This window comes from Serinus canaria, chromosome 2, assembly GCF_022539315.1.
Source record: "Serinus canaria isolate serCan28SL12 chromosome 2, serCan2020, whole genome shotgun sequence".
Classification (NCBI taxonomy): Eukaryota; Metazoa; Chordata; class Aves; order Passeriformes; family Fringillidae; genus Serinus; species Serinus canaria.
In genome coordinates this window covers 126640387-126662943 of record NC_066315.1, presented here as the reverse complement: position 1 = coordinate 126662943, position 22557 = coordinate 126640387, and the positions used below count along the sequence as shown (strand labels likewise).

The window sequence follows — 22557 nt, the reverse complement described above, 5'->3', positions numbered from 1 at the left end:
TTTTTATGGGTTAGAGTGTACTATCAAAACCCTCACTTAGGTAACCTTTATGTTCTTCATACTCTCTTGTGGTCATTTTTCAAGTACATTTTCTGTGATTATAAATACAGTACCCTGTGGCTTTTAGAGTGACAGCCAGAAATTCATTCCAGCTCAGAGTACAAGGTTGTGCACTTTAAATACAGCAACGGAGGAGCAGTGTAAAGCTTCAACTCTGTTAGACATTTTCAGCCAGACTTTTTCCTGTTTTATGAAAGTAACTGCATTGAACAAAAATATGCACAAGCTGAATCCACATTAAAGACATATGAACTCTTATTACAAAACCAGAAATTAATATTTTGTCTTCTTGTTCTATTGAGCTTCCAGCTGTCCCATTTGCTGAAATGCCTTACTGAATGTACAAGCATGCCCATCATCCTTTACAAGCTCCACTGCAGAGTTTTGTTGACATTATTATTATATTATTATTATTATTACTATTATTATTACAATTTTGGATGTACGCCCTGTCTGTGTTTGCAAGCAAAGAGTGATGACAAAATCAAATGCTCTCACTCAGATACAGGTAACAGCAAGAAAGCAGGTTATGCTGGAGACGTTTATCTGCAATTTCCCTGCTGTGCAGAGTTTTTATTCTGCTGTTGGCTCTCAAAGATATCTGTAATTTTCTTAAACTGATTTGCTGGATTGCCCAGATTACACTGTTTCTACCATTGTATTTTGCAAGTGCATAACTGCAGTACTTGAAGATATGTTCTTAATTTTGATATCTGTTTGTTTGTTTCCAATCACCCTTTAACCTCTACAATCTACACGTATTCTCGTTTAATACATGCTTGCAAATTTCCCAGCAGGGGAGTATAATTCCACTGAAGCACGTTGTATGCACAAGCGTTGTAAAGAAATCAAACCCTTTCTGCACTTTGCCATTAGTAACACCAGAGCAAAAGCGACCTACGAAGCTATCGAGCCTCAGCGAGGCTCCGGAGAAAACACTCCTCTAAACGCAGCCCTCACTCCATGTCCAGGCTGTTTCTTTCTGGCAATGCCTCAAAACTCAGCCTCAAACCGTCCCGAAGTGTGTCCGAGCCTTCAGGCATGTGAGCCACGCTGACCTGGCGGGGAGGTGCTGCGGAGCCCGGGCGCATCGGCTGTCGCCCCTCGGCTCAAAGCCCGGTCGCTGGCAGGGGAAGGCTCGTTTCAGTGATAGACACGGGCAAGCCGGGGTGTTTACGGTACAATGCCCTCACCGAAGAGAGGGAGACGAGTCAAAGGAGCACAAGAGTTCCAGTACAGTGAGCGATGCTTGAACCCCGCGCTTCCCTGACGGAAAAAAACCCACTTTCCAGCACGGCTCCCTCCAAGCCCTGCGGGTCACGGCTCTGCCGGGAATGCGGGCTGCTGGCACCGGGGCCGATGGGGGCGTGCGGCCCGGGGCGGCTCGGGCGAGGCGCGCGTCGGGGCCCCGCTGGGGCACACCCGGGGCGGGGCGGGAGGCGGAGCCTTGGCGCCGCCGCCGAGCCCCGCAGCGGGGCCGGGCGCTGCTGCCGCCGGAGCTTTGCCTGGCCTCCTCCCTCGCGGGCTTGCCACATCGGCACCGCCGTTCCGAGAGGGCGCTTCGCGGAGCGGGAGGGAGCCCAGCGCGGGGAGATGGAGCCCCGGTGCTGCCGCCGCCGCCGCCGCCCTCCGGGACTCGCGCTCCGCCAGGGCCGCTGCTGCCACTGCCAGGACGGAGAGAGCGGCCCCGCCGCCGTCTAACGCCGCAGCCCCGGCGGCGCGGCCGAGGCGGGAGGCGGCGCGGAGGCCGCCCCGGCCCCTCTGCCTGCCGGGCGGCGGCGAAGCGCGGCCCCCTCCTCCCCGCCCTCCCCGCCGCCGCTTCCCCGCCCCCGCCCGGCCCTTGGCCGGGCTCGGCAGCCGGGCCATGGCGGGGCGATGAGGGAACGGCCGCCCCTGCCCGCAGGCTGCGTGGGGAGGCGGGGAGCGAAGGGGCTGCGCGGCTCGGCGGCGCTGGAGCCGGGCTGCGGGGCGGGGGGATGCTGGGCGCAGGGGCCGCGGCGCTGCAGCTCCTCTCCCGGGCCGTGAAGCAGGCGGCGGCGCAGAGCGCCCGGCAAGACCTGGGCCGCTGGCTGTCCCGAGCCGCCGGGACGGCGGCGGGAGGCGGCGGCAGCGGAGACACCATCGGCTTCGTCCCGGCGGAGGCGGCGGGGGCCGGCGGGCTGCTGCTGGGACCCTGCGCGGACCAGGACGGGCTGCCGCCCGCGGAGCTGCTGCTCTGCCAGCTGCCCGAGCCGGGCGGCGGCGGGCATGGGCTGGCCGAGGCCCGGGGCTTGCGCTGCTCTTGCTGCCTGCTGGGCACTTGCTGGTGCAAGAGCTGCCTCAGCCTGTGCGTCCTGGCCGCTGTCTGCTTCGCCTCGCTGGCCCTGGTACGCCAGTACCTGCGGGACCTGCTGCTCTGGGCCGAGAGCCTGGACAGCCTGGCCGGCGTGCTGCTCTTCACCGTGGGCTTCATCGTCGTGTCCTTCCCGTGCGGCTGGGGCTACATCCTGCTCAACGTGGCCGCCGGCTACCTCTACGGCTTCGTGCTGGGCATGGGGCTGATGGTGTTCGGCGTCCTCGTCGGCACCTTTGTCGCCCACGTGGCCTGCAAGCGGCTGTTGGCCCGCTGGGCACGGGCCAGGATCCAGGGCAGCGGGACGCTCAGTGCCATCGTCCGTGTCGTGGAGGGGGGCAGCGGCCTCAAGGTGGTGTTTCTGTCGCGGCTGACGCTGATCCCCTTCGGGCTGCAGAACGCCGTCTTCGCGGTGAGTCCCTGCCTGGGCTATGCGGCCAAGGAAGACAAGTGTTGGAAGGATGTCTTTCGGCATAGTGGCTGCTGTTTTTGGTAGAGGTTGCTTCCTTTCCTGGGAACAAGCCGTGGTTTCTCTCTCTTTTAACAACAGTAAAAACAGCCCTCTCTGCCTGCTCTTTGTGCATGCAGAGGGACACGGGCAGATTTTTGAGATGCCTTGCTCACTGGCGTTGTGTTAGAGTTGCTCTCTTGTCCTTCAAAACTATATTCTAGTGTTAGAATCACCGAGGTGCCGCATAGCAAAATCTGTGGATAACCCAACAGTTATGATGTGTCTCTGCTTTTAAAGTGATCCACTTTAAAACATGGCAAGAGTTGAAGAAAACTCTTGCCAGGTCTTCCTAAACTACTTATCTTACGTAATCATATTGGAAAAAAAGAAGTAGATTAAAGTTCTGTTTTCAGTGTGGACGGTGTTTGTACCATGCATCTGGCAAATCTATACAGGATGTGAAGTCCATGCATGCAAGACAGGTTGCAGGTTTTGGGCAGTGCAGCATGTAGCCTCAGACCTGAAAAGGGATTGTACTCTGGAGTGGCACTGAAAGTTAGTTTAAACTTGAGTCTGGAAAAGGGTCAGTCTTGCTTTTCTTTCGACTTTCAGGTGAAGATTGGTATATTCATTTGGTCTCTGATCATCGTAAAGGAAAAAAGTAAAGAATATGGAGTTTGTTTTAGTATTGTGTTGCTGATGGCAATTTCAGACCCTCCTTTCTTCCTGAGTACTTTGTCTGAAGGATTTGGTTTTGGCTGTGTTGTGCCTCAGTTGTAGCTACTAACTTGGTGAAGTCAAAACAAACTGGATTGTGAAATACATTAAATGTTTTCAGTAACTTGTATATTCTTTAACACAAGTGACTATATCTAAACACATGTTTTGGCCTGCCACTTTCTTGTAGCCCACCCTGCCTGCAGTCCTGATCCTGTACCCTTCTGAAGCATTTGCTTAATTTTGACAGAATCATCTGGCTGCAATTAGTAGGCCACCGAATGCCAAATTTGTTTTTTAAGTAAAATTTAATCCATGCAGTTTTGGAGTGTAACATCCCCACCGAATATTTTAAATTGCTATATATAAAACTGTGTGTACTGGAGCATTCATTTCCAGAGCTGTAATCTCCATCCATAAGAACTGTAGCAACTTGTAATTTCTTTTTAAGAAATCCTTTAACCATTTTTTTGTTAAGAATGAGAAACTGAACAGCTGAACCGTTGCTGTTATATTTGTTAACCTATATTACTGCAGGCTTGTATTACCTATATTACTGAAGAGGTTTAGACCTGTCCAGCTGGAAGAGCTGAGGCCCTCCTGGAGCCCAAGGTCCAGTGTTGCAGATGAAGCTTCTGCTGTGCTGTGACCCTCCTAAAGTGGGGAGAGCTGTTGTGCTCTGGTTGTTCACAGCTTTGGAAAGCCACCTGCAGTAGTCAGCAGATGATATAGAGTAGTATTGGATCTGAACAACAGACCAGAGAATTACCAAGTTAAAATTTTTTCCTTCCTGGCATAACCTTTCTGTTGGAAACACAATTCAGCAGAGTATTTGGGCCAGTTCAATATTAAAATTATGCTGTAAATCATTGTGGTTTGTATTCTCCATATTCTGCAGGCTAAATAATTTTCTTTCCAAGTGGATGGTTTCAGTGTTAAAATAATAGATAGGAAATGAGATGAAACCAGATGCTTGAGTTATGCCAAGTAACTTGGATTTTTTTGCTAGTTTTAGTTTGCTTATGTTTATTACTCCTGATTTACTACTTTATAGCATAGTCAAATAATGGCACAGTGTATACTCAATTTTTCACCGAGAACACTTAATATGAGCTACTGGATCACCAAAAAAGTGATGCATTCAAATCTAGGAATTCAAGAGATTTCCTCATCTTGAGTCAAATTTAAGTTACATAAAAAATACTGTTTTCTGCCTACACAGACCAATCTGTCATTTCCTTGAAATCTCACTTATTTGAAAACTTAACACTTGTTTTAAGTTTAAAATGCATTTCCCCATGCTAGCAACTTCAGCAATGAATTTTAAAAGGATTAATTTTTAAACAACAGTGAACTTAAGAAAAAGTACACATCTTTAACTTCCAGTGGTCTGGTCTATGTGTGTTTTCTATGTGGATATTTTAAAGCAAACTGGAGATACTGAGAATACTTAAATGAGAGAGAAGGAAGGAAGTGACACATCAGGCTCAGGGAAAGGCATAACCTTGATGTGAGCAGGGTCATCTGCAGGGCTGGGATTAAATGATTTCTACAAGCACTTGTTCGGTAGCATGTACCATCTGCTGAGGGCTTTCAGGAGGTTGACTTGTAGGGGGTGTAGAGAAAGATGGAAGAGCTTCTTAGGTTTTGATTAGTGAGGGAATCATATCAATTGAAACAGCACAAGAAGAAAATTAACACAAATTCCTTAGCGTCTCACCAGCCAGACGTGAAGATCTTGCTTCTTGAAAGGTCGTTCTGCTGGTAGTAGAGGGGTGAGGTAATGCATTTGCTTGCCTTTCTGGAATATAGCACTTGCTAGCTGAAAGTATGTTTGTATTTCTCTTTTTAAGTTTTGGGTAATTGTCACTCCTGATGCCAGAGTGGCCTGGGCTGCTGGGGTGGGTTGATAGCTCTTATTGATGTGTTTGCCCATGCACAGCTCTCACCTTGCCAGCTCTGGAGTGTTTTGAAGGCAGGTCTGTAAGGAGGTCTGGTATGCAGGTTATCATCTCCTTCCCACGAGTATGTTCTCAGAGTGAGATTTGTGCATCCTGGTTGTTTGTAGTGCCAGATGTAGGTTAGATGAGATTTCATACTTCCCCTCCCCTCTTAAAGGGGAATATTACATGAAAGAAATAATCTGATTAAAAAAATCTGAGTGTTCAACTGTGCACCTCTGGGTTCAGAAATGCATACAATGAAGTCAGAGTTGAAGGAATGATACCTGCTTTGCAAGAACATGCACACTGCTTCCTCTACTTGTTAGGAAGTTGGCAGCTGGTTCGGTTTTTTGTATTACTGGGATTTTTTTTAGGGGGTGGTGTTGGCTATTTTTTGGGGGGGGGGGCGGGGCGGGGCAGGAAGAGGTGTTTCTGGGGATTTTTGTTTTGGGCTTTTTTTTTTTGAGGAAAAAGTACCAGAGTTATCCTTTGCCCTTGGTCACTAAGCCTACTTGATCTGAAACAAAGGAATTTTTAAACTGAGGGAGGAGAAATTCCCTGCAATCCCTAAAGGTGTGGGAGCCCCCAGCTAAGTCTTGACAGAAGCATTTATTCCTTGACAGTGCTGAACCAAAGGTGTCAGCTGCAAAGAATGCACAAGACTTCCATGGGACAAAGCCCACCCAAGGCTTAGTGGGGGTGTGTGGGGGGGTTCTGGCAATTGTTATCAGTTCAATTAGGTAGTTCTTAATTGTATTAGAATACAATTTAAATGCGTTTCTGTCATCGTCCATAAAATTCCATCCTTCGTTTGGGATTTCAGGGGTAATTTTTGCTGGCTTGAGCTTCACCAGAAGAAGAGCCATGGTAGGCTCTGTTAGGCAGCCTGGCCATGCAGATAGCAGTTAGGCAGGTTCATAGAACAGATAAAGTTCCTAGAAAGAAAAGTATGGAAAGCTGTAAGTTTTATTGATGATTTCTCAAGTTTCTTAGGAAGGGATACTGCCCACTTCCTGTGCATTCTGGGGAAAAGGATGCCACTGTAGCTCTAAACCTACAGTTAAAAGGCCATCTCAAAAATTTTTTCACCCTCTCTTTAGCTTTCATTACAGTGGGAAGCACAAGCTGCAATTAAGTGTATCCACTGGGGCAGTCTCCCCTTCATTTGAAAACAATCTCTCTCATGACTTAGGAGGTCCAGTTGTTTCAGGGCTCATCCAGGTGTGCAGACATGTTGTTTTGCAACTGAAATGTCCTTAATACATCTACAGAAATGAGAGAGGTGCCAGGAGTGTTACAGCAATCTTTGGGAAGTTTCCCAGTTCCATTAGATGTAATGCTAGTGTCCCACTTAGCAAATCTTGCCTCTGCCTTAGTATTTCAGAAACTTTTAATAGCAGCTCCTTCATTCCCTTGGCAATATGGGAGCTTTGGACTATGCATTCTTATTACATGGCCCAGATTACAACAATACTTAAAAAAGTCTTTTGAAAGTATTGGTCAAATGTCAAGTTCTGGCATAATTATGTAATCTTTTTTCATTATAAATCTAAATTAATCTCGTCTAGAGAAGGAAATATAATATTTGTGGTGCTGGTATATATTTCAGTCTGTGGGAAGTATAATATGCAGCGTGAAGTTTAGAAATGGCTTATTGGATCTTGTTCCAGTGAATTATTTTTAATCTTTATGCTTCATTGCATTCTGCTCCTCCATTGCCCTTCCTCCCAAAAACTTTCCACTGATGGTGGTTAGAGCTCTGAGAATTCAGCACTGTGACTTTCACAGTAACTAAAGTTTATTTTAAGAAAAGCATGATGAAATGAGTAACGTTGCTGCTATTCTTTGGTCTTCAACATTGTACAAAACTGGCAAGGTCAATAATTTCCATGTAGGCTCTCAGTGTTAGAGCTGTTCTTAATTAGATCTCTGTTATTATCAACTGAATTATCTGGAAACTGTGTTGGACTACTTGTTTTCAAAGTCATAGTTTTCATACTCATTTTTAATTTAGTTTCTTCTTGTTTTCTTTTTTCTTGTGTAAATATCTCATGACACTTGCCTTTAATATTTCCTAATGGCTTCTGATACTAATTTAGCTGGTACTGTGTACTTTATTCCCATGTAAGCTTGTAGGTCCACCTCTTGACCCAGAACAGAAACTTCACAGCAAAGAGAAGAAAATACCAAAGTATTCTTAGTGTTTTCTCCAGAGAAATTAATAAAACCTATAACTATGTGCACTATTTTGTTTACTAATTGAAGGGAGATGCAAAATACTCATATATATATATTTTAATGATACTCATATATAATGATACTCATATAGATCAGTATGGATTTAGATGGATATTGCTCCTAGGGAATCACTGAAAGACATGTGTATCTTAATAAGCTCATACCTTGCCCTGTCTAAAGAAATTGTATCTGCCATTCTGTTTACGTGGATCCTGTTTAAAACAGTGACATTTTGAACAATTTTACCTCTTGTATTATTTGCCACATACATAAAATGCAAAACAGATTTTTGTGTTAGACTTTCACATTTGATAAAATAATTTCTTCTCATAAATCCAAGGACTCTGTTCACCAGTTAAAAATAAATATCTTCAGTGAAGAGGGTAATTGCACCCCTAGTTACTGACTGTTGCACAGAGGTGTTGCATAATGTAAGGTGAAAAGAAATCAAACCTAGTAACTTTAAAAAGGCCAGATGAAAACTAGATAAATGTTGTATCATTCTATTATCTTCCCCTGTGCATGAATCAAAGTTTCAGTGGAGGAATATAGGATATTCTTTCATGATTTTGCAGGGATGGTTATGGGAAGTGGTGGTCTGGTTGCTTGTACACATAGATTGTGTTGGAGCTGCTTTTGATTTCTTACTCTTTCTTTTTACTCAGATTACAGATTTATCACTACCCAACTACCTGATGGCTTCTTCACTTGGGCTGCTTCCTACTCAGCTCCTGAACTCGTACTTGGGCACTACCTTGCGCACGATGGAGGACGTGATTGCAGAACAAAGTGTTAGTGGCTATTTTGTATTCGGTTTACAGGTCAGTTTAAATAACTGCTTTCATACCCCTTGGTAATGGTGCTGTCTGTCTCTCTGTGATTTCTGTTGGTTGCTAGATACCCAGAAAAATGGATTCCCAGTGTACTGATTTCTTTAGATTTTATTTTATGCTCTGAGAAAAATGTAATTCTGTCACACCTCACCATAACACAAATCAGAGTTCTCTTTTTCTGATATGGTTTTCGGTAAGTTTTCTTCATTTGTTGTCCTAGGGTGACTTTGTGATGCTTGTATCCCCAGTCATCTGTTCCATTGATGCTGGATATTAAGTTCTGCACATTTAAGACTGATTCTGAGAGCAGAGGAGGGGAAAGAAGTGCGCAGTTTGTTTTTAGGAACTGCACTTGCTCCCCGCAATTGTCTCCAATGGATTGTGTTGTCTGCAGCACGGACAGCGGGAAAGAGCTCTCCTTTGCTTTTAGGTAGTTTTTTTTTAGCTAGCTGAGGCAGAGAAGTTCCGCAGATTATGGCTTTTCTTTTTCTTGGAACTGATTGGCCCTGCTCTGGACTGAAAATCCAGAAAAACACTTGCCTTCTTGGGTAATCTGCTGAATTTTAGACTTGTCAAACCATCCTGACACAAAAGATTGTGTGTGTGTAGACCCAGGACCTGTGCACTTTTCACTGTTAGCACTCAGCACACCCACTTTGCATAGATATTCAGGATATTAAAAATGCTGTAGAGAAATAGCATTAAAAATGCTATTTCACTAGTGCCTAAATCAGAATATCTTAATTTTACAAGTGAGTAAATTAATGAGAAGTACATCAAGTACCTTTACATGACCTTAGCTCTTGAAATAATTTATCAGTAAATTTTGGGTGTAAGCCTTAGGTGTGACACCATTATGAGCATAGAGGTTATGGGTATTTCTGAATTATATTATATATTAAAACCTCCTCTGACGGTGACATTACTTTAAGCTGTGTTTGACTAACAATTACCATGGTTTGCAGACTTTCAGTAGGTACTGCAGTAATTTTTGTTTCTCAGTTTTTACAGTCATAAAGCTGATGTTTAACAATGCTAACATAGAAGACTAAGTCTAGGACCATTTTAAACGTACTTTCCTCCTTTGCCCTGAAATTTGTGCATTCTCAAATAGAGCTATTTCTACTGAATAGAAATAGAAGCTATATAATTTATAGCTTTCATGAAACGTGGTTAAAATGCCTTTGTAAGTGTGGCATAGATAGTCTTGATAGAGCAAAGAGAAAATAAATGGTTTCTTGATCAACTGTTATTTTAGTCATGAAATGTTATTTCCAGGGTAGTAGTTTTTAGTGGTCTTTTCCTTTTTTTCTCCCATTTATATATTTATTATTTTTTTAATTGACAGTGACTCTCCTTTGCAGATTAGATGTTGTAACATAACTGTTGCTCCGGAAAGTGGTAGCTGCATAGCCTGAATGTTTTAAAAGGAGTACTAATCTCCTTGAGACAAGTCCTTGGGATGTGACTGAATAACTGAAGGGGAGGCCTTTAGTGGAGAAATTATTTGCATTTTCCCGCTGTCTCTCAGGCATCTGCTGAGTGCTTTGCCTGGATGAACCTTGATGGGACTTGGATTTAGTAAATAGCTTTGAAAATACTTAACATTTCATGATTGTCTATGTATATTTTTTTTCATTATTTATCTAGGGAACTAGGTTACTGGTAGCTATATTTCTAAACCAAAGCAAATTTTAATATCTGGGTAAGCTTCTAGAATAGAAATTTTCTTATCTATTAAAAAATTAGTGTCTCTAATATCATTGTGAATCTTACATTAGCCAGCTTTTGAAATGTGTAACATAAATTGATGAGGAATGTCATTTTCAGCCCAAGGGTAGTCAAGCACTGGAGCAGAGTGTCCAAAGAAGTGGTGAAATCTCTTACCGTTTTACAGTTTTCAAGACCTGACTGGACAAAAGTTCTGTTCAGATCTTACAGCCAGCCCTGCAGCAGCTGTTTGGGCTTGAGACTGCCAGGGTGCCTTCCAGCTGCAGTTGTCATACTTGTCAGTTGTCTTAATGATATTCCAGCACTGTCTGCCATGCTGACAGGTGTTTTAAGCAATAGTTCTGAATGTTAAAAAAAGTAGCCTTACAGTTAGTAATGAAGTTCAGGTTTTAGACTCAGAACTCTAGATTCTGTTGTAAGTAATATAACTTCTTTGCCTTTTTGAATAGAAGCTGCCGATTCCAGCTATTTAACATTCTTTTAAAAAGGCAGAGGAACTCGCTTCTTTCAAAGGGACTCTCACTATTAGACACCTTTATTTTTATTTTGAAGATTTTTATCTTTTTTTTTTTTTTTTTTTTTTTTCCTAAGGAGGATCTCAGCTAAAAACTTCACTGGTGTTTTATTGAAGAGAGAAGGTGAAAGGATTGCTTTATAACAAGTATACGGAGTTCAACAGAAAGAAAGAAACTAATATTTTCAATGTATATAAATATTTTAAGTTCTGTGTGATACCCATGTTCTGATATGCTGGTTACCTTGTTAGCATATGTAGATTTGGAGCTACTCAGGGGCTAAGTGCATCTCCCTTCCAGTGTCTTGCCTGTGAAGCTTTGAGTCAACAGATGCTTTCATGAATCTTTACATTGAAAGCTTTTTGTTTCATTCAGATCAGTTGCTTTGTATTCATTCCCACAGCCTGTGGAGCCTATAACACTCTTGTTTTATTTGCAGATTGTCATAAGCATAGGACTCTCGTTTTATGTCGTTCACCGGGCTCAAGTGGAGCTCAATGCAGCGATCGTAGCGTGCGAAATGGAAATGAAGACATCGCTGGTTAAAGACACTCAGCCAAGCATCAATGGCTCAACCACATACTGCAACAAGAGGACGGTAGCATTCTCTGGAGGGGGTGTCAATATTGTGTGATTTCAAGTATTAATGACTAAGTAAGGTTTTGTGAACCTGAGCTAGAAATATATTGAACCTTGCCTAGAAATATCTATGGACAATTGAAATGGATTTTAAAAAAAATTACAAGTGATTACAGGTTGTACTGTGGCACAAACCAACGGACCAGCTCTTTAATTGCACATAGGGTGACTTCTAGCAAGACAAGGAAGATGGCAAAGTAACTTAAGATGTAAATGCAAATTTGGCTGCACCTTTGGTCATTTATTATGCCTGTCATGGCCTGTAATCTGCACTTTAAGTAGGTTTTTTTTCCTTTGCTCCTATAAACTGAGAAATGCTTCTATAAACAAAAAAAGTAGCACAGAGGTAAATATTTTTCTGCTTAGCATTATTTATAAGGCTAAATAATTATATACAGTAGAATTTTATTACTGATAAAAGTGAATGAGAAAGTATACAATTCAATGTATGTTATTCTTGAATGTGCTTTTGCTTAGGAATTGCTTCCAGAACTTGGAGTGTATTATTTAGCTAATGATGGGACCATTTGGCTTTTTCTTCATTTTTTTGTTTAAAAAAATAGAACCCTATATAAAGTTTTGGTTGAATGTATTTTTCTAAGTCATTACAAATGTTGCAGAGCCATGCAAATGTATTCACACAAGCTTAAATCCTACATTGTGGGACTGAAGTGCTCTTAAATTACATTTTAAGTTACACTGTGTAATATGCAAAGTACAAGGGAAAATGCAGAAGTTAGATTGCAATGACTATTTGAATGACACTTAATTGGTTTTGCCACCTTGGTGATTGTAACAAAGGGCTGTTCCACATTAGTCCTATATATGATATTTTTAATTGTTAAAAGGATGAAGTTTTTCAGCTCACATGACTGCATGTTGTAAGGCTTCTAGAACAGGGATCTTAATCTCTGCTCTAAACAGAAGGATGGGATATTAGCAGTACTAATTTTACAAGAAGGTGGCCTTTATTTTGTAAGTGAATCCCCTCTCCCTTTAAAAAGCTTTAAAAATTCACTTTGGTTGGCACATCTTTTGTACTAGTTTTACATTTTTTAAACGATGCAATCTATTACAAATTTCATTAGTGTGAAGAAACGAAAACTAGAGGTTCTCCTTGGAAAAAGAAATAATCCAGTAATGGAGAGGACAGCAATGTCTCTGAGACTCAGGAATTCTGACTCCATTTTTGCAGGACAACACTATATTGGATACTGCTCCTTTTACGCCTGCCGTGGACTGTTTTTCACTGCATTAAATAGACTGGATAACTTGGCGGTAACTTGTATGTGTGTCTAAAAGAAAAACAACAATAATGCCTGAACACAATGTTCTGTATGTGTGAGTTTCATGTAGATATACATGCCAATGTTCAGTGGCTCAAACACACACAAGTCATCTGATACAAAAATAATGTAAAGTATGGCTTCTTTTGTAGTTGTTTTGTGTGAGTTTTTAAGGATGCTTTCAGTCTTCAAAATTTTGGGTTATTTTCTAACAGTACAACTGTGCCTCCTTTTTGTAAGGTTGGTTGTAGGGTCCCAACATTTTTGTCTTGAGAACAATGGGTCTTCAAGGCCATTGGGAAGCAGAGATGTGAGAGCCTCTAACAGCCTTACTGAGAGGACGTGCAGCACTCGCATAACTCAACATCTGCGCGTTCCTTCCTAGTGGGAGTTCCATTTTGTTCCTCAAATCCGTATCCTTCGCAGATTGCTGTTCTTGGGTCCTGCGACCTAAAGAACTCAACTAGTTCAATGAAAGCAACAAAGTTCAGATTGTCTCCTTTCTGTTGTTTAGGGGCTTGGTTTTGGTTTCTCTTTTGGTTGGGTTTTGTTTTGTTTTGTTTTTTTGTTCTGGGGGGTTGTTTTAGGTTTTTGGGGTTTTTTTTTTTTGATCTTTGCTTTGGTTTCACTTGGTTTCGGGTTTAGTTTTGATTGGTTGGTTGGTTTTTGAAAAGGCAATCTGTATCTACCTGGAAGTGTTCATTTACACATCTCTGCCTCTGACAGCTCCTGTGTGAAAACAAGAGAGCCAGATAACTTTTTGATGGCGTTATTTGTCATCATAGTATAATTGAGTCCTTTCTTAACTAAAGGGTTTTTTTTTTTTGGTTTTTTCTTGTAAAGAACAGTCCTTCAGTGAACTGATCTGAACTTTGCTCTATCTTGCCAAATGAACAATAGTGTTTTGAAGAGGGTAGCTCTTTCTTTGCATTTTTTAACTAACTTAAGGCTGCATTGATTATTTGAAACATTTCCCAAATATGTATTTTGAAGTGCTTTTATTTCCATGACATTTTGTAACCAGAGTAACTTCACTATGTGAACACTTTTGTAGTATGGAATTAGTTCTTAAGACTTTTGCATTTTGCTTGATACTTGTAATATTTGTGTACAAGTTAATGGGAAATGTGCATTAAAAGGAACTTTTCTGTACCATGCCAATCATAATTTTATACAATAAATTCACTCAAATTTCTTTAAAGGAATATGTTTTAACTGTTTAAGTTGCTATGACATTGTTGGAAAGAAGGTGCAGTGGAGTCTCATCTTTATGCAGCCATACAAAGATAATTGTCTGCATCAAAGGAGAAACTTTAAGGTTGAATTCCTTGGGTGGGGAGTTAGTGACAAGGGAAATAGACTCAATTTTTACTTTCATTTAAATAAATATATGCTTAATTATATTAGGTGCTTTAAAGGTTTGGTATTTGCAGCTGCCTTTTTGATAGAATAAGCATACATGTACTTAGGAGAAACATACTACAAAACTGCAAGAGGATTGGTATTTCTGAACATAACAGTAGCAAAAGTGATGTAATTATTATTTTTTTAAGATAGGCTCCCTACCTAGTCTAGTTAATACTCACAAAGCTGTGAATTTAGTTTAAACAGTACGTGGCAAGTCCTTCAAGAATATTTTCTGCGTTGTCATGATGGGGACATTTCTGCTTTTTGTATATGAAAGATACCTAAAGGGCAGGTCAGAAAAAAGGACTCTCAGCTGCATGGCACCAGTTTTTCTTCTGCCTTGTGGTAAGTGCAATTCTGCAGAAAATTTGTCAGAATTTAACTTTAGACTAAGAATCTGTGAGAAAATCCTTTTTTTTAGTCCCAGAGCTTTATATATTATTTTCATACTAATTTTTGCACAATGACTTGGGCAAGTGTTGCTTGCTGAGGCCAAGTTTGAAGAATGGAAACTGCTCTTAGATTGTGTGTGGCTTTTGTCCCATACCAGATCCTTTGAGTTAATTTTCAGCTTTCCACCTCAGTCAAAATTCAATTTGAATTTTGACTGACTGAGATAACTGGAGTCATCAGTTGTCTTGCAAATAATCTAGGATACAATGCTTAAGCTGAAATATAAAAGTGTTCCCGTTCACACTGTGGTCGTTTTTAATGGCAGAAGTAAAGAGCTTGGGCAGCTCTGTGACAGACTTTCTCACAATAATTCAAAGCTGACACCAGTCCTGTCTGTGTGAGATGATGGTTTGGGCATGAGGGGACACGAATTGATTGTGGAAGGGGAGCTGATGCAAATTTTGGCTGTGCTGTGCAAAGCAGCTTGTCTCTGTCCTCTCCAGTCCTGGAGAATTAGTGATGTTCCTGGCAGCACAGGGGCAATAAGTCTAACAAATTCTTTCTTCATGGACATTAGCATTTGTCTTGCACTACCCTGCTGTATTGATTTTTAATTTATATTAATTTATTAGTGATAAGTAGCAAGAAGCCGAGTCTGCGGTGTCAATCCTGTCCCTTTCCTACTACAATATATTATCCTGGTGTACTGCTAAACTTAAAATTACATTTTAATGAAGTCCTAAGTTCATTAGTGTAAGTTAAGTCCTCCTTGCTAGCCAAGTGACTAATATGTAGTTGGTTGGCTCTGGATTCTCAATTCATTTGGGAAATTAGCTGGGCCAGATTTGCTGTTGTGAGGGTGAAAAGTCCTCTAACTTTCCTTCTAATTATTTAGAGCTTCAGATGCATTGCTAAAGAAATTAACAGAACAGGCTTAATGTACTGGGGGTTCTGCTTTGCTTTAGAACAAAAGTCATTAGCTAGGTAGCAGAAGGGTTTGTTCTGCCTGGTCCTAAGACTTGAATATTAGGTGCCATCCTTTTTGGAAGACAGTGGTTCCAAGATGTAGCCCACATAAGCTTATGTCAGTCGAGGTCATTAAGGACTGTAAAACTTGGATATTCAGTCAGTGTGACAAGTCCTTTTACATGATACAATCTTCAGCCCAGCACAGTTTGGCATTGGTGAGTGTAGTGCATTGCTTCCCATCCCTCCTTTGCAGGAGGAGAAATTTAGAGAGTCGCAAGTTGTTCAAGCTGAAGGGGAGGAAATAATTATCTGGGCACAGTGGACACAGTTTGAAGAGTTAAATTAACCATAATGTCAGATCTTTGAATACACCTAAGTGCCTTGATTTTGTAATTGCCACATCCTTTGGCAACTTCTGCATCTTACCAGGACAGGGCAGCTGGGTAGCCTTGCCTAGGGGCAGGTCAGCATTTTCTTTTCTAAAGAATTCTAGCATGCTTTGACTTTTAGACCTCTTAACTTCTGAAATAATCTTCTGCTGACTTTTCTGTAAATTAGAAAGGTTTAGTTTGTCCTAATAACAGGGTAAGATCACCTGGGATACAAATCTGTGTACTGAGTGCTGTTCCTGCGTGTGTGTGAGCTTCCTTTGCTGAATGTGAGGTGTTTCCCTCTGTTCCCTGTAAGCTGCAACTGTTCCCCTTAAAGTCTGTGGGTGGGTGGGAGGAAGGACGGAAAGGCCTGCGGTGATGAACTGTTCTAATAACAAATTTTCCCTGTGCTTTAGAAACTTGATTGCTTAAGATCACAAATATTCTGCATTTAATGTGAGAAATGGTAGGTGGTGAGGGGAATAGACTAATGAATTCTCTGATTTTTGTGAGGGAGTAGGAATTTGCTTGAATAGATTATGAAGTACCCAGATGATAGAGGGTTGATTTTGGTTGGACTTTTGGGGGTGGAGAGGGGTGGGGGTGGTACTACTGGAAGTAAATAACACTGAAATGGCAACAGTATGAAGCTTTAAACTTGACTTTTTATGACTGTTTCAGGTGTCTTTTACAGTTATGGGGGATAATGCCTCAGAAGAAGCTGGAGTAAACACTCAAAGAGTGTTTCTCAGATTCTGGAGAGCTCCTGGACACACACCTCTGCCCCCAGGACCTGCTTTTTTAATTTGAGCTAGAGAGGTGCAAACCAGAAGTAATGGCTAGATCTCGTCAAAAGTGGGACATTTATTGCTGCCCTTTTGATGTCTTATGCTGCAGCAGCACATGGCAGATGGTTTGCCTGCCTGAAAGGCTTCCTTTTTGCCTTGCTCTGCTTTGCCTGGCACAGGTGGTGGCTGGGGGAGGAAGAGCTCTGCACTTGCCATTTGCTTTTCCACCAGCTGGGGAGGCAGAGATTGCTGAGCTGAAGCCAGAGTTGGCTCTGTCTTTCATCCCCAAACCATCATGAGCAACTTTTTTTCCCTGTGATCTTAAGAAACAAAGAAAGAAATTACAAAACCAAACCAAAATAAATGATAATTTAAAAAAAGCCCCCAAACACTGCCACCCAAGAAAGCTTCAGAACTGGTAAAATTCATACCAGTAAATTAATATTCTATATATTCTCCCATGGATGTAAATTGAGGTACAAAATTATGCTTTTTCTGTTCAGACAGCTGTAGTAATTTCTTCCACTTAGAGCAGCTCCTGTGTGAGGTTCTGCAGTCAGTGAGCTTGTGAGGGACCAGTGCTGTGGTGGCTGTGCAGGGATTTCCTTGCAGCTGACATTGGACAGAATCACAGATTTCTGACCATTCTCATGTGGCACTGAATTTCAGGGTTTCACAGCTGTGGAAAACCATAGCCATACGCAGATGTGCAGCTCCAAGGTCATATAGATTGGTGCTTTACAAGCATTTTGTGTTGCATTTGTGTTGTGTTCTGTGGGAAGGCTGCAATGGTTATAACACGATGTGTGTCTTCCCAGGTTTTAGGCAGAGTACAGTTGATTTTTGTGCAGCGAGTTGAAATGTATTTCTCTGACTACAGCATGCCTCTTTCCCCCTGCCCCCACGGCAGCCCCAGCAGTTTCTCAGATGTTGTACAGTTACCATTTGGTTTGCAGGCAAGTAGAGGATTCTGCTATGTAAACCTGCTGGTCCATCATTGAGCAGATTTTTTTTGGTGGCTGTCTCCTTTCAGCTGAGGAATCTATCCACTCAGTCTAATGACAGACATTCTTCTTGCAAGGGATTCTTCCTTTAATTAAGTTGGGTATGGTAGTGTTCTTTCAAACAAGCTTGAAGGTGAGAAAATGGCAGGGTCTGGAGAAATAACTCTGGGCTCCTCAGAGCCCTGGCATTTGCAATGGAGAAAAGTCCTGTAGTAATGAGTTCCAAAAATGTTTCCCTAAAGAAGCAGTTTGAGAATTTAAAATTTAGAGGAGGAAGGGGAAAGTTGCAATTAGTGAAAAGAATATTAGTATACTTAGCAAGAGGTAAAAACCCTTTACCGGCAGCTATAATTAGAGGACTTTATTCTCTCCTTTTCAGTGAGTCATTCCATAAAGAATAGATTAAATGTATTTTTTAAATTCTTTTTACTTGTTAAAACCCAAATAGAAAAAGGAAAGGGAATCACAGAAGAATATATTAACAATGCAGAAAATGCAGACTCGAACAGATTACTGAATATTAGCCTTGAGAGAAGGCAGATATTTTCTTTTTTAAGTGCCAGGTATGTTGGTACAAATCTACTTTTCTTCATTGTATCTGCTCTGATAAACAGAGGTAAAAAGGTAGCCATGAAGTGAAGCATGGGTAGATTTGTATCACATGGATTATATTCCCTTGGGGAAAAGTCCTTGAGTATTTAGTCTTTGGAATTATGTACAGAGCAGCAGTATCTGGTGTTCTCTTCCTGTGCTCCACATTGTGTATGAGCCTCTTCAGTGTCTCAGAATTGGCCAAATGTGTAGCTGTGATACTGTGGCATAAGCCTGAGCAAATAATCCCTCCCCCTTAGCAGCAACTCAAACCAGCTTAGAGCTAGATAAAGGAAAGCTGGGAGTTGCACCTGCACTTTCTGGTAATGGATATCATTGGCCATAATGATATTTACAATGTTTGAGGTACCTCTGATGGAAGTCCTTTACAGGTGTACTGAAATTACATTAACCTAAATAAGAAATGAGTTTTCTCCTTTAAAAAAAAAAACCAAAAAACCCCAAAACTACCTCTTTTTTCCCTCCATATTTAAGAATTAACATTACACAGTTGGGAACTTCTGCCTTGAACAAATGAGATCATTTTGACCAGCTGAAGCTCCAGAAAAGCAGTTTGCCTCCAGATTTTAGCATTACAGAGTAATGAAGATTGGAAAGGATATCTAGTCTAGCCCTGGCTGAGTTAGATCTGCTCTCCTGAGGGCAGTGTATGGTTGAGGCTTAAATATCTCCAAGGGTGGAGGATCCAGAGGCCTGAGTGACCTGGTCCAATCTTTGACCAATCTTGTGTTGCAGTTTGTGTCCGTTGCTTCTGTTACTGAACACCTCTGGGAAGGTTCTGGTTCTGTCTTCTCTTCCTGTCCATTAGGTAGTCAAAGACAGCAGCTGAGTGGAAGCTGGGGGCTACAACTCCCTCAGAGTCACTTCAGCTATGTAGGAGCCCAGCAGGAACGAGCAGGAGATGCTGGTGGGAGGCTGGTGCAGGGGACTCGGGTACAGGGATGAGGGAAGAGAGCAGAGGTGCAAAAGGTCATGTTCTTACATTGAGCCCTGCAGGTCGAAGAAATGCTCAACTCCTTGGATTTGTTGTTTCTCTGTGATTGTCATGACGTGCATGCACTGTGCATATTTCTGTTGCAAAAGAGTTATTTGTGCATGAAGATTATGGATGAGGAGAAAGGCATCTCCAAACGCTGACCTGGCTAAGTTATAGCTGGAGAACAAAGAGAATATGAAATCCCAAGTGACATCTCAGACTAATTTTGTTTTTATTCTGCTGCTGAATATGCATTTTTGCCATTTCATGCAGTAGCTTATTAGATACATCCCCAAAACTTGTATTTTTGAATTGTTGTATTTAAATGCTTTAATTAAGTATCTATATCCTATATGGTTCGATTCCAAGATTTTCTCTTAAATACCATGGTAATTATTAAAGTGTACTCTTCAAACTGTCAGCTTAAAGTAATATTGCTAAAAATATCACCTATTCGGAGCAGAGTGTTTTTCTTCCTAGAGGTATCTACAATAATGACAATTAAGACAAATGTCCAAACACTTGAAAATAAATGTTTTAAGTACAGTGAAATTACTGTGAGTCATTTTCAGATTCATGCTGCCTTGGCAACTGTTTCATTTTTCCTGTTTTGTAATGGTAGAGGGTATTTAACAGTAGCAGTGCAACAGTAAATGCTGGCAACACAAGAGAAGGAAATAATTTGTCTGAACTTCTCAAAGAAGTCCTATTATGTATAATAAGTATTAGATACCCAGAAAGCAGTTTCTCTAAAGTAGCTTTGTGCTCGAAAGATGCCTGAAACCATGTGCTAAGGGTCTCCAAAGCATTTCAGCACTCCATTTCACTGAACGCTTCTGGTTTTTAAGGTTTTCCAGTGTTTTTAAGGGCCCATTTGTGACCTGCTGCCTTTGTATTACTCAGTCCAGTGTTTGGAGAGGCACAAGAGGATCAGAATGGGACTGCTGTGGTATCTTCTGCAAAGCAATTCCCTGATCCTGATTCCACTGATTTCTGAACTTGTCAGCTTTTGGGGATCTTCACTCATGATGAATCAAGATACTGTGATAAATGTGTCATGCCTCTTGGAGAGGTACAGGCTCTTGTTAAGTTGCCTCAGGCAGGCTTCCCTCTAGTCTGGAACAAAAGAATTAGAATTTTATGTACTTTTCTTGAAATTTTGCTGAACCCTAATCTACCTAGATGTTGTCATCTAAATGCAGACTGCAGAACAAGCTCAGAAGTACACTAAAATGAATCCCAACTGAAGGCTGTAACTGTATTGAAATATTGGACAGTGAACCAGACCTGCTCCCTATCATCATCTTAAATTACTCAACCTAAATCGTGTGGAGGTTGTTAGCTGGAGCTGCAATGCAATTTAAAGTAAAAGCACTGCTTGCTATGTATGGTTTCACTCTGCTCTAGAGATCCCTGAGCATATGCCTGAGATGATCCTGAAGAAAGTAGTGCTGACACATTTTGCTTGTACTCTATGTACTACGTACAGGAAGAGAGAGGAGGCGTGGAACAAAGAGGTCAGGAAACTGGCTGCTCATATATGTGTATATATATATCTATATATATATGTATGCACACATACATACATATATGAATATATATATTCATATATATATATTATACGTATATGCAGATTAAATAGGCTCACAGCTTTGTGATCTCAAGCACAGACATTCTGGACTTCAGAGTCCATTTCTTCTTAATCTGAGCAAAGCACCTCAGCAATAGTGCAGTTTCAATCCATGGAACAATTTTGCACGCAGGGTTTTGTGGAACTCTGTGTCTGTGTTCTTGCAGGTCAAAAAGTACTTCTAAAAATCTTGTCCTTGCAAAACCAGCCTGAAAATCTGGTCTCTGAGAGTCATTCTGTGAGACTGAGATGCTGCACTAGTTTGTTTCAGGGAGGAACACCAAGAAGCCATGCTGCTAATTCAGAAGTCTGCTGCTTGCATGAATATTCTTCAGCTGCTATTTGGAGAAGCTGAAATTTTACAATAAAAATTAGTACCAGTAAGAAAGGTTTATTATCTTGTGTCAATATTATTACAATATTAACTTCACATGGATTCCAAGAACTTTGTGTTATATTTAGATTTGTATCCTCTGACGTATGCTTAACAGTTTCAGGATTTAATAATAAATTAAAATACAGATGGCACCTACTCTGGAACTAGATGGATTATCTCACTGTAAGATACTGGAACTGGAGAAGGTAAAAGCAAAACTAGTTGTATTTTATAATTTCAGTATAATTTAATCTTATATAAATTTAAGGTTTTATATCAGTATGTTCATATATGTGCATTAAATATGCATAATCATATGCATTAAATCTCTAGCTCTTAAGTAATCTCCAACTTTCTTAAAGGCTTAAGAATATGCTTAGATGAAAAAATCAGTATGCTAAATATTTCAAACTGGAAAAATGAGAGAGAACTCCCCCACTGTATCTGACATCCTCCCTTTGCTCTGGTTAACCAAAAAAACACCTAATTTTTCAAGTGTATTCATGTGTTCATGGGTTTTAGATCTCAAAATTCTAATAGAATGCAGAAAAACTGCTTAAAAGTTTGCCTTTACAATCATCTTCATAGGTGGCAAATAAAATCAACACATATTTAGTCAATATCAATAAATAAGAGTAATAGAAAATAATCCTCTGCCATGTCCTTCATCGATCCTCTCCTTTGAATACATGGAGGAAATTCCAGGTAGCATTTCTGGAAAATTTTAAAGTCTCACTTAAAAATAATTGAGGTCTGAACTCAGCAGAGAGGTCTGTATAGCAAGGTAAGTTCCTGCATCTTCACAGAACAGTGGCTAAATAAAGTAGTGCAGTATTCCCCTAAGAAAAGTATTTTCTTAAATGGTACGTCAAATTAAACATTTTTACTCATTTTACTATCACAATAATATTCACTGGAGAAAATTGCTTACTAAATTATAAAATATATGGTGTAACATGGTAGGTTTCAGAAAGTTAATCCCTCTGTCAATCTCTTGAAGAACAGTATGTTATAATCTAGATCAGAATAAATAAAAGAAAAATGTTCACTGAAAATATAAGGAAGTTTTTAGGTGGCATGGAGGCAGACAGGCAGCTTTTTGTACAGCACTTATTTTAAACACCTTTCTCTTTCCCCGTTTCCTATTCTCAAAATGGATTCTTTGTATTGGCAAGGTCAACATCTGGTTTTAGGTGTGGGGTTTTTTTGTTTTTTTTTTTTTTTAAGGGATACTGATTTCTGAGGGTTAGGAATCTTTCAAAACTCCCATGACAGCAGGAGTTGTT

General features: G+C 41.1%; 1 protein-coding gene across 1 annotated transcript; it reads left to right on the top strand.

The window, feature by feature from the left end:
• Window positions 1–1243: 1243 nt before the first annotated feature.
• On the top strand, window positions 1244–13950 carry TMEM64 (transmembrane protein 64). The gene is given in 6 exon segments (XM_050971034.1): window positions 1244–1298; window positions 1353–1809; window positions 1845–1900; window positions 1903–2804; window positions 8407–8562; window positions 11260–13950. Coding segments are annotated over 6 exon segments (1821 nt in total). The 3' UTR covers window positions 11455–13950.
• Window positions 13951–22557: the final 8607 nt, after the last annotated feature.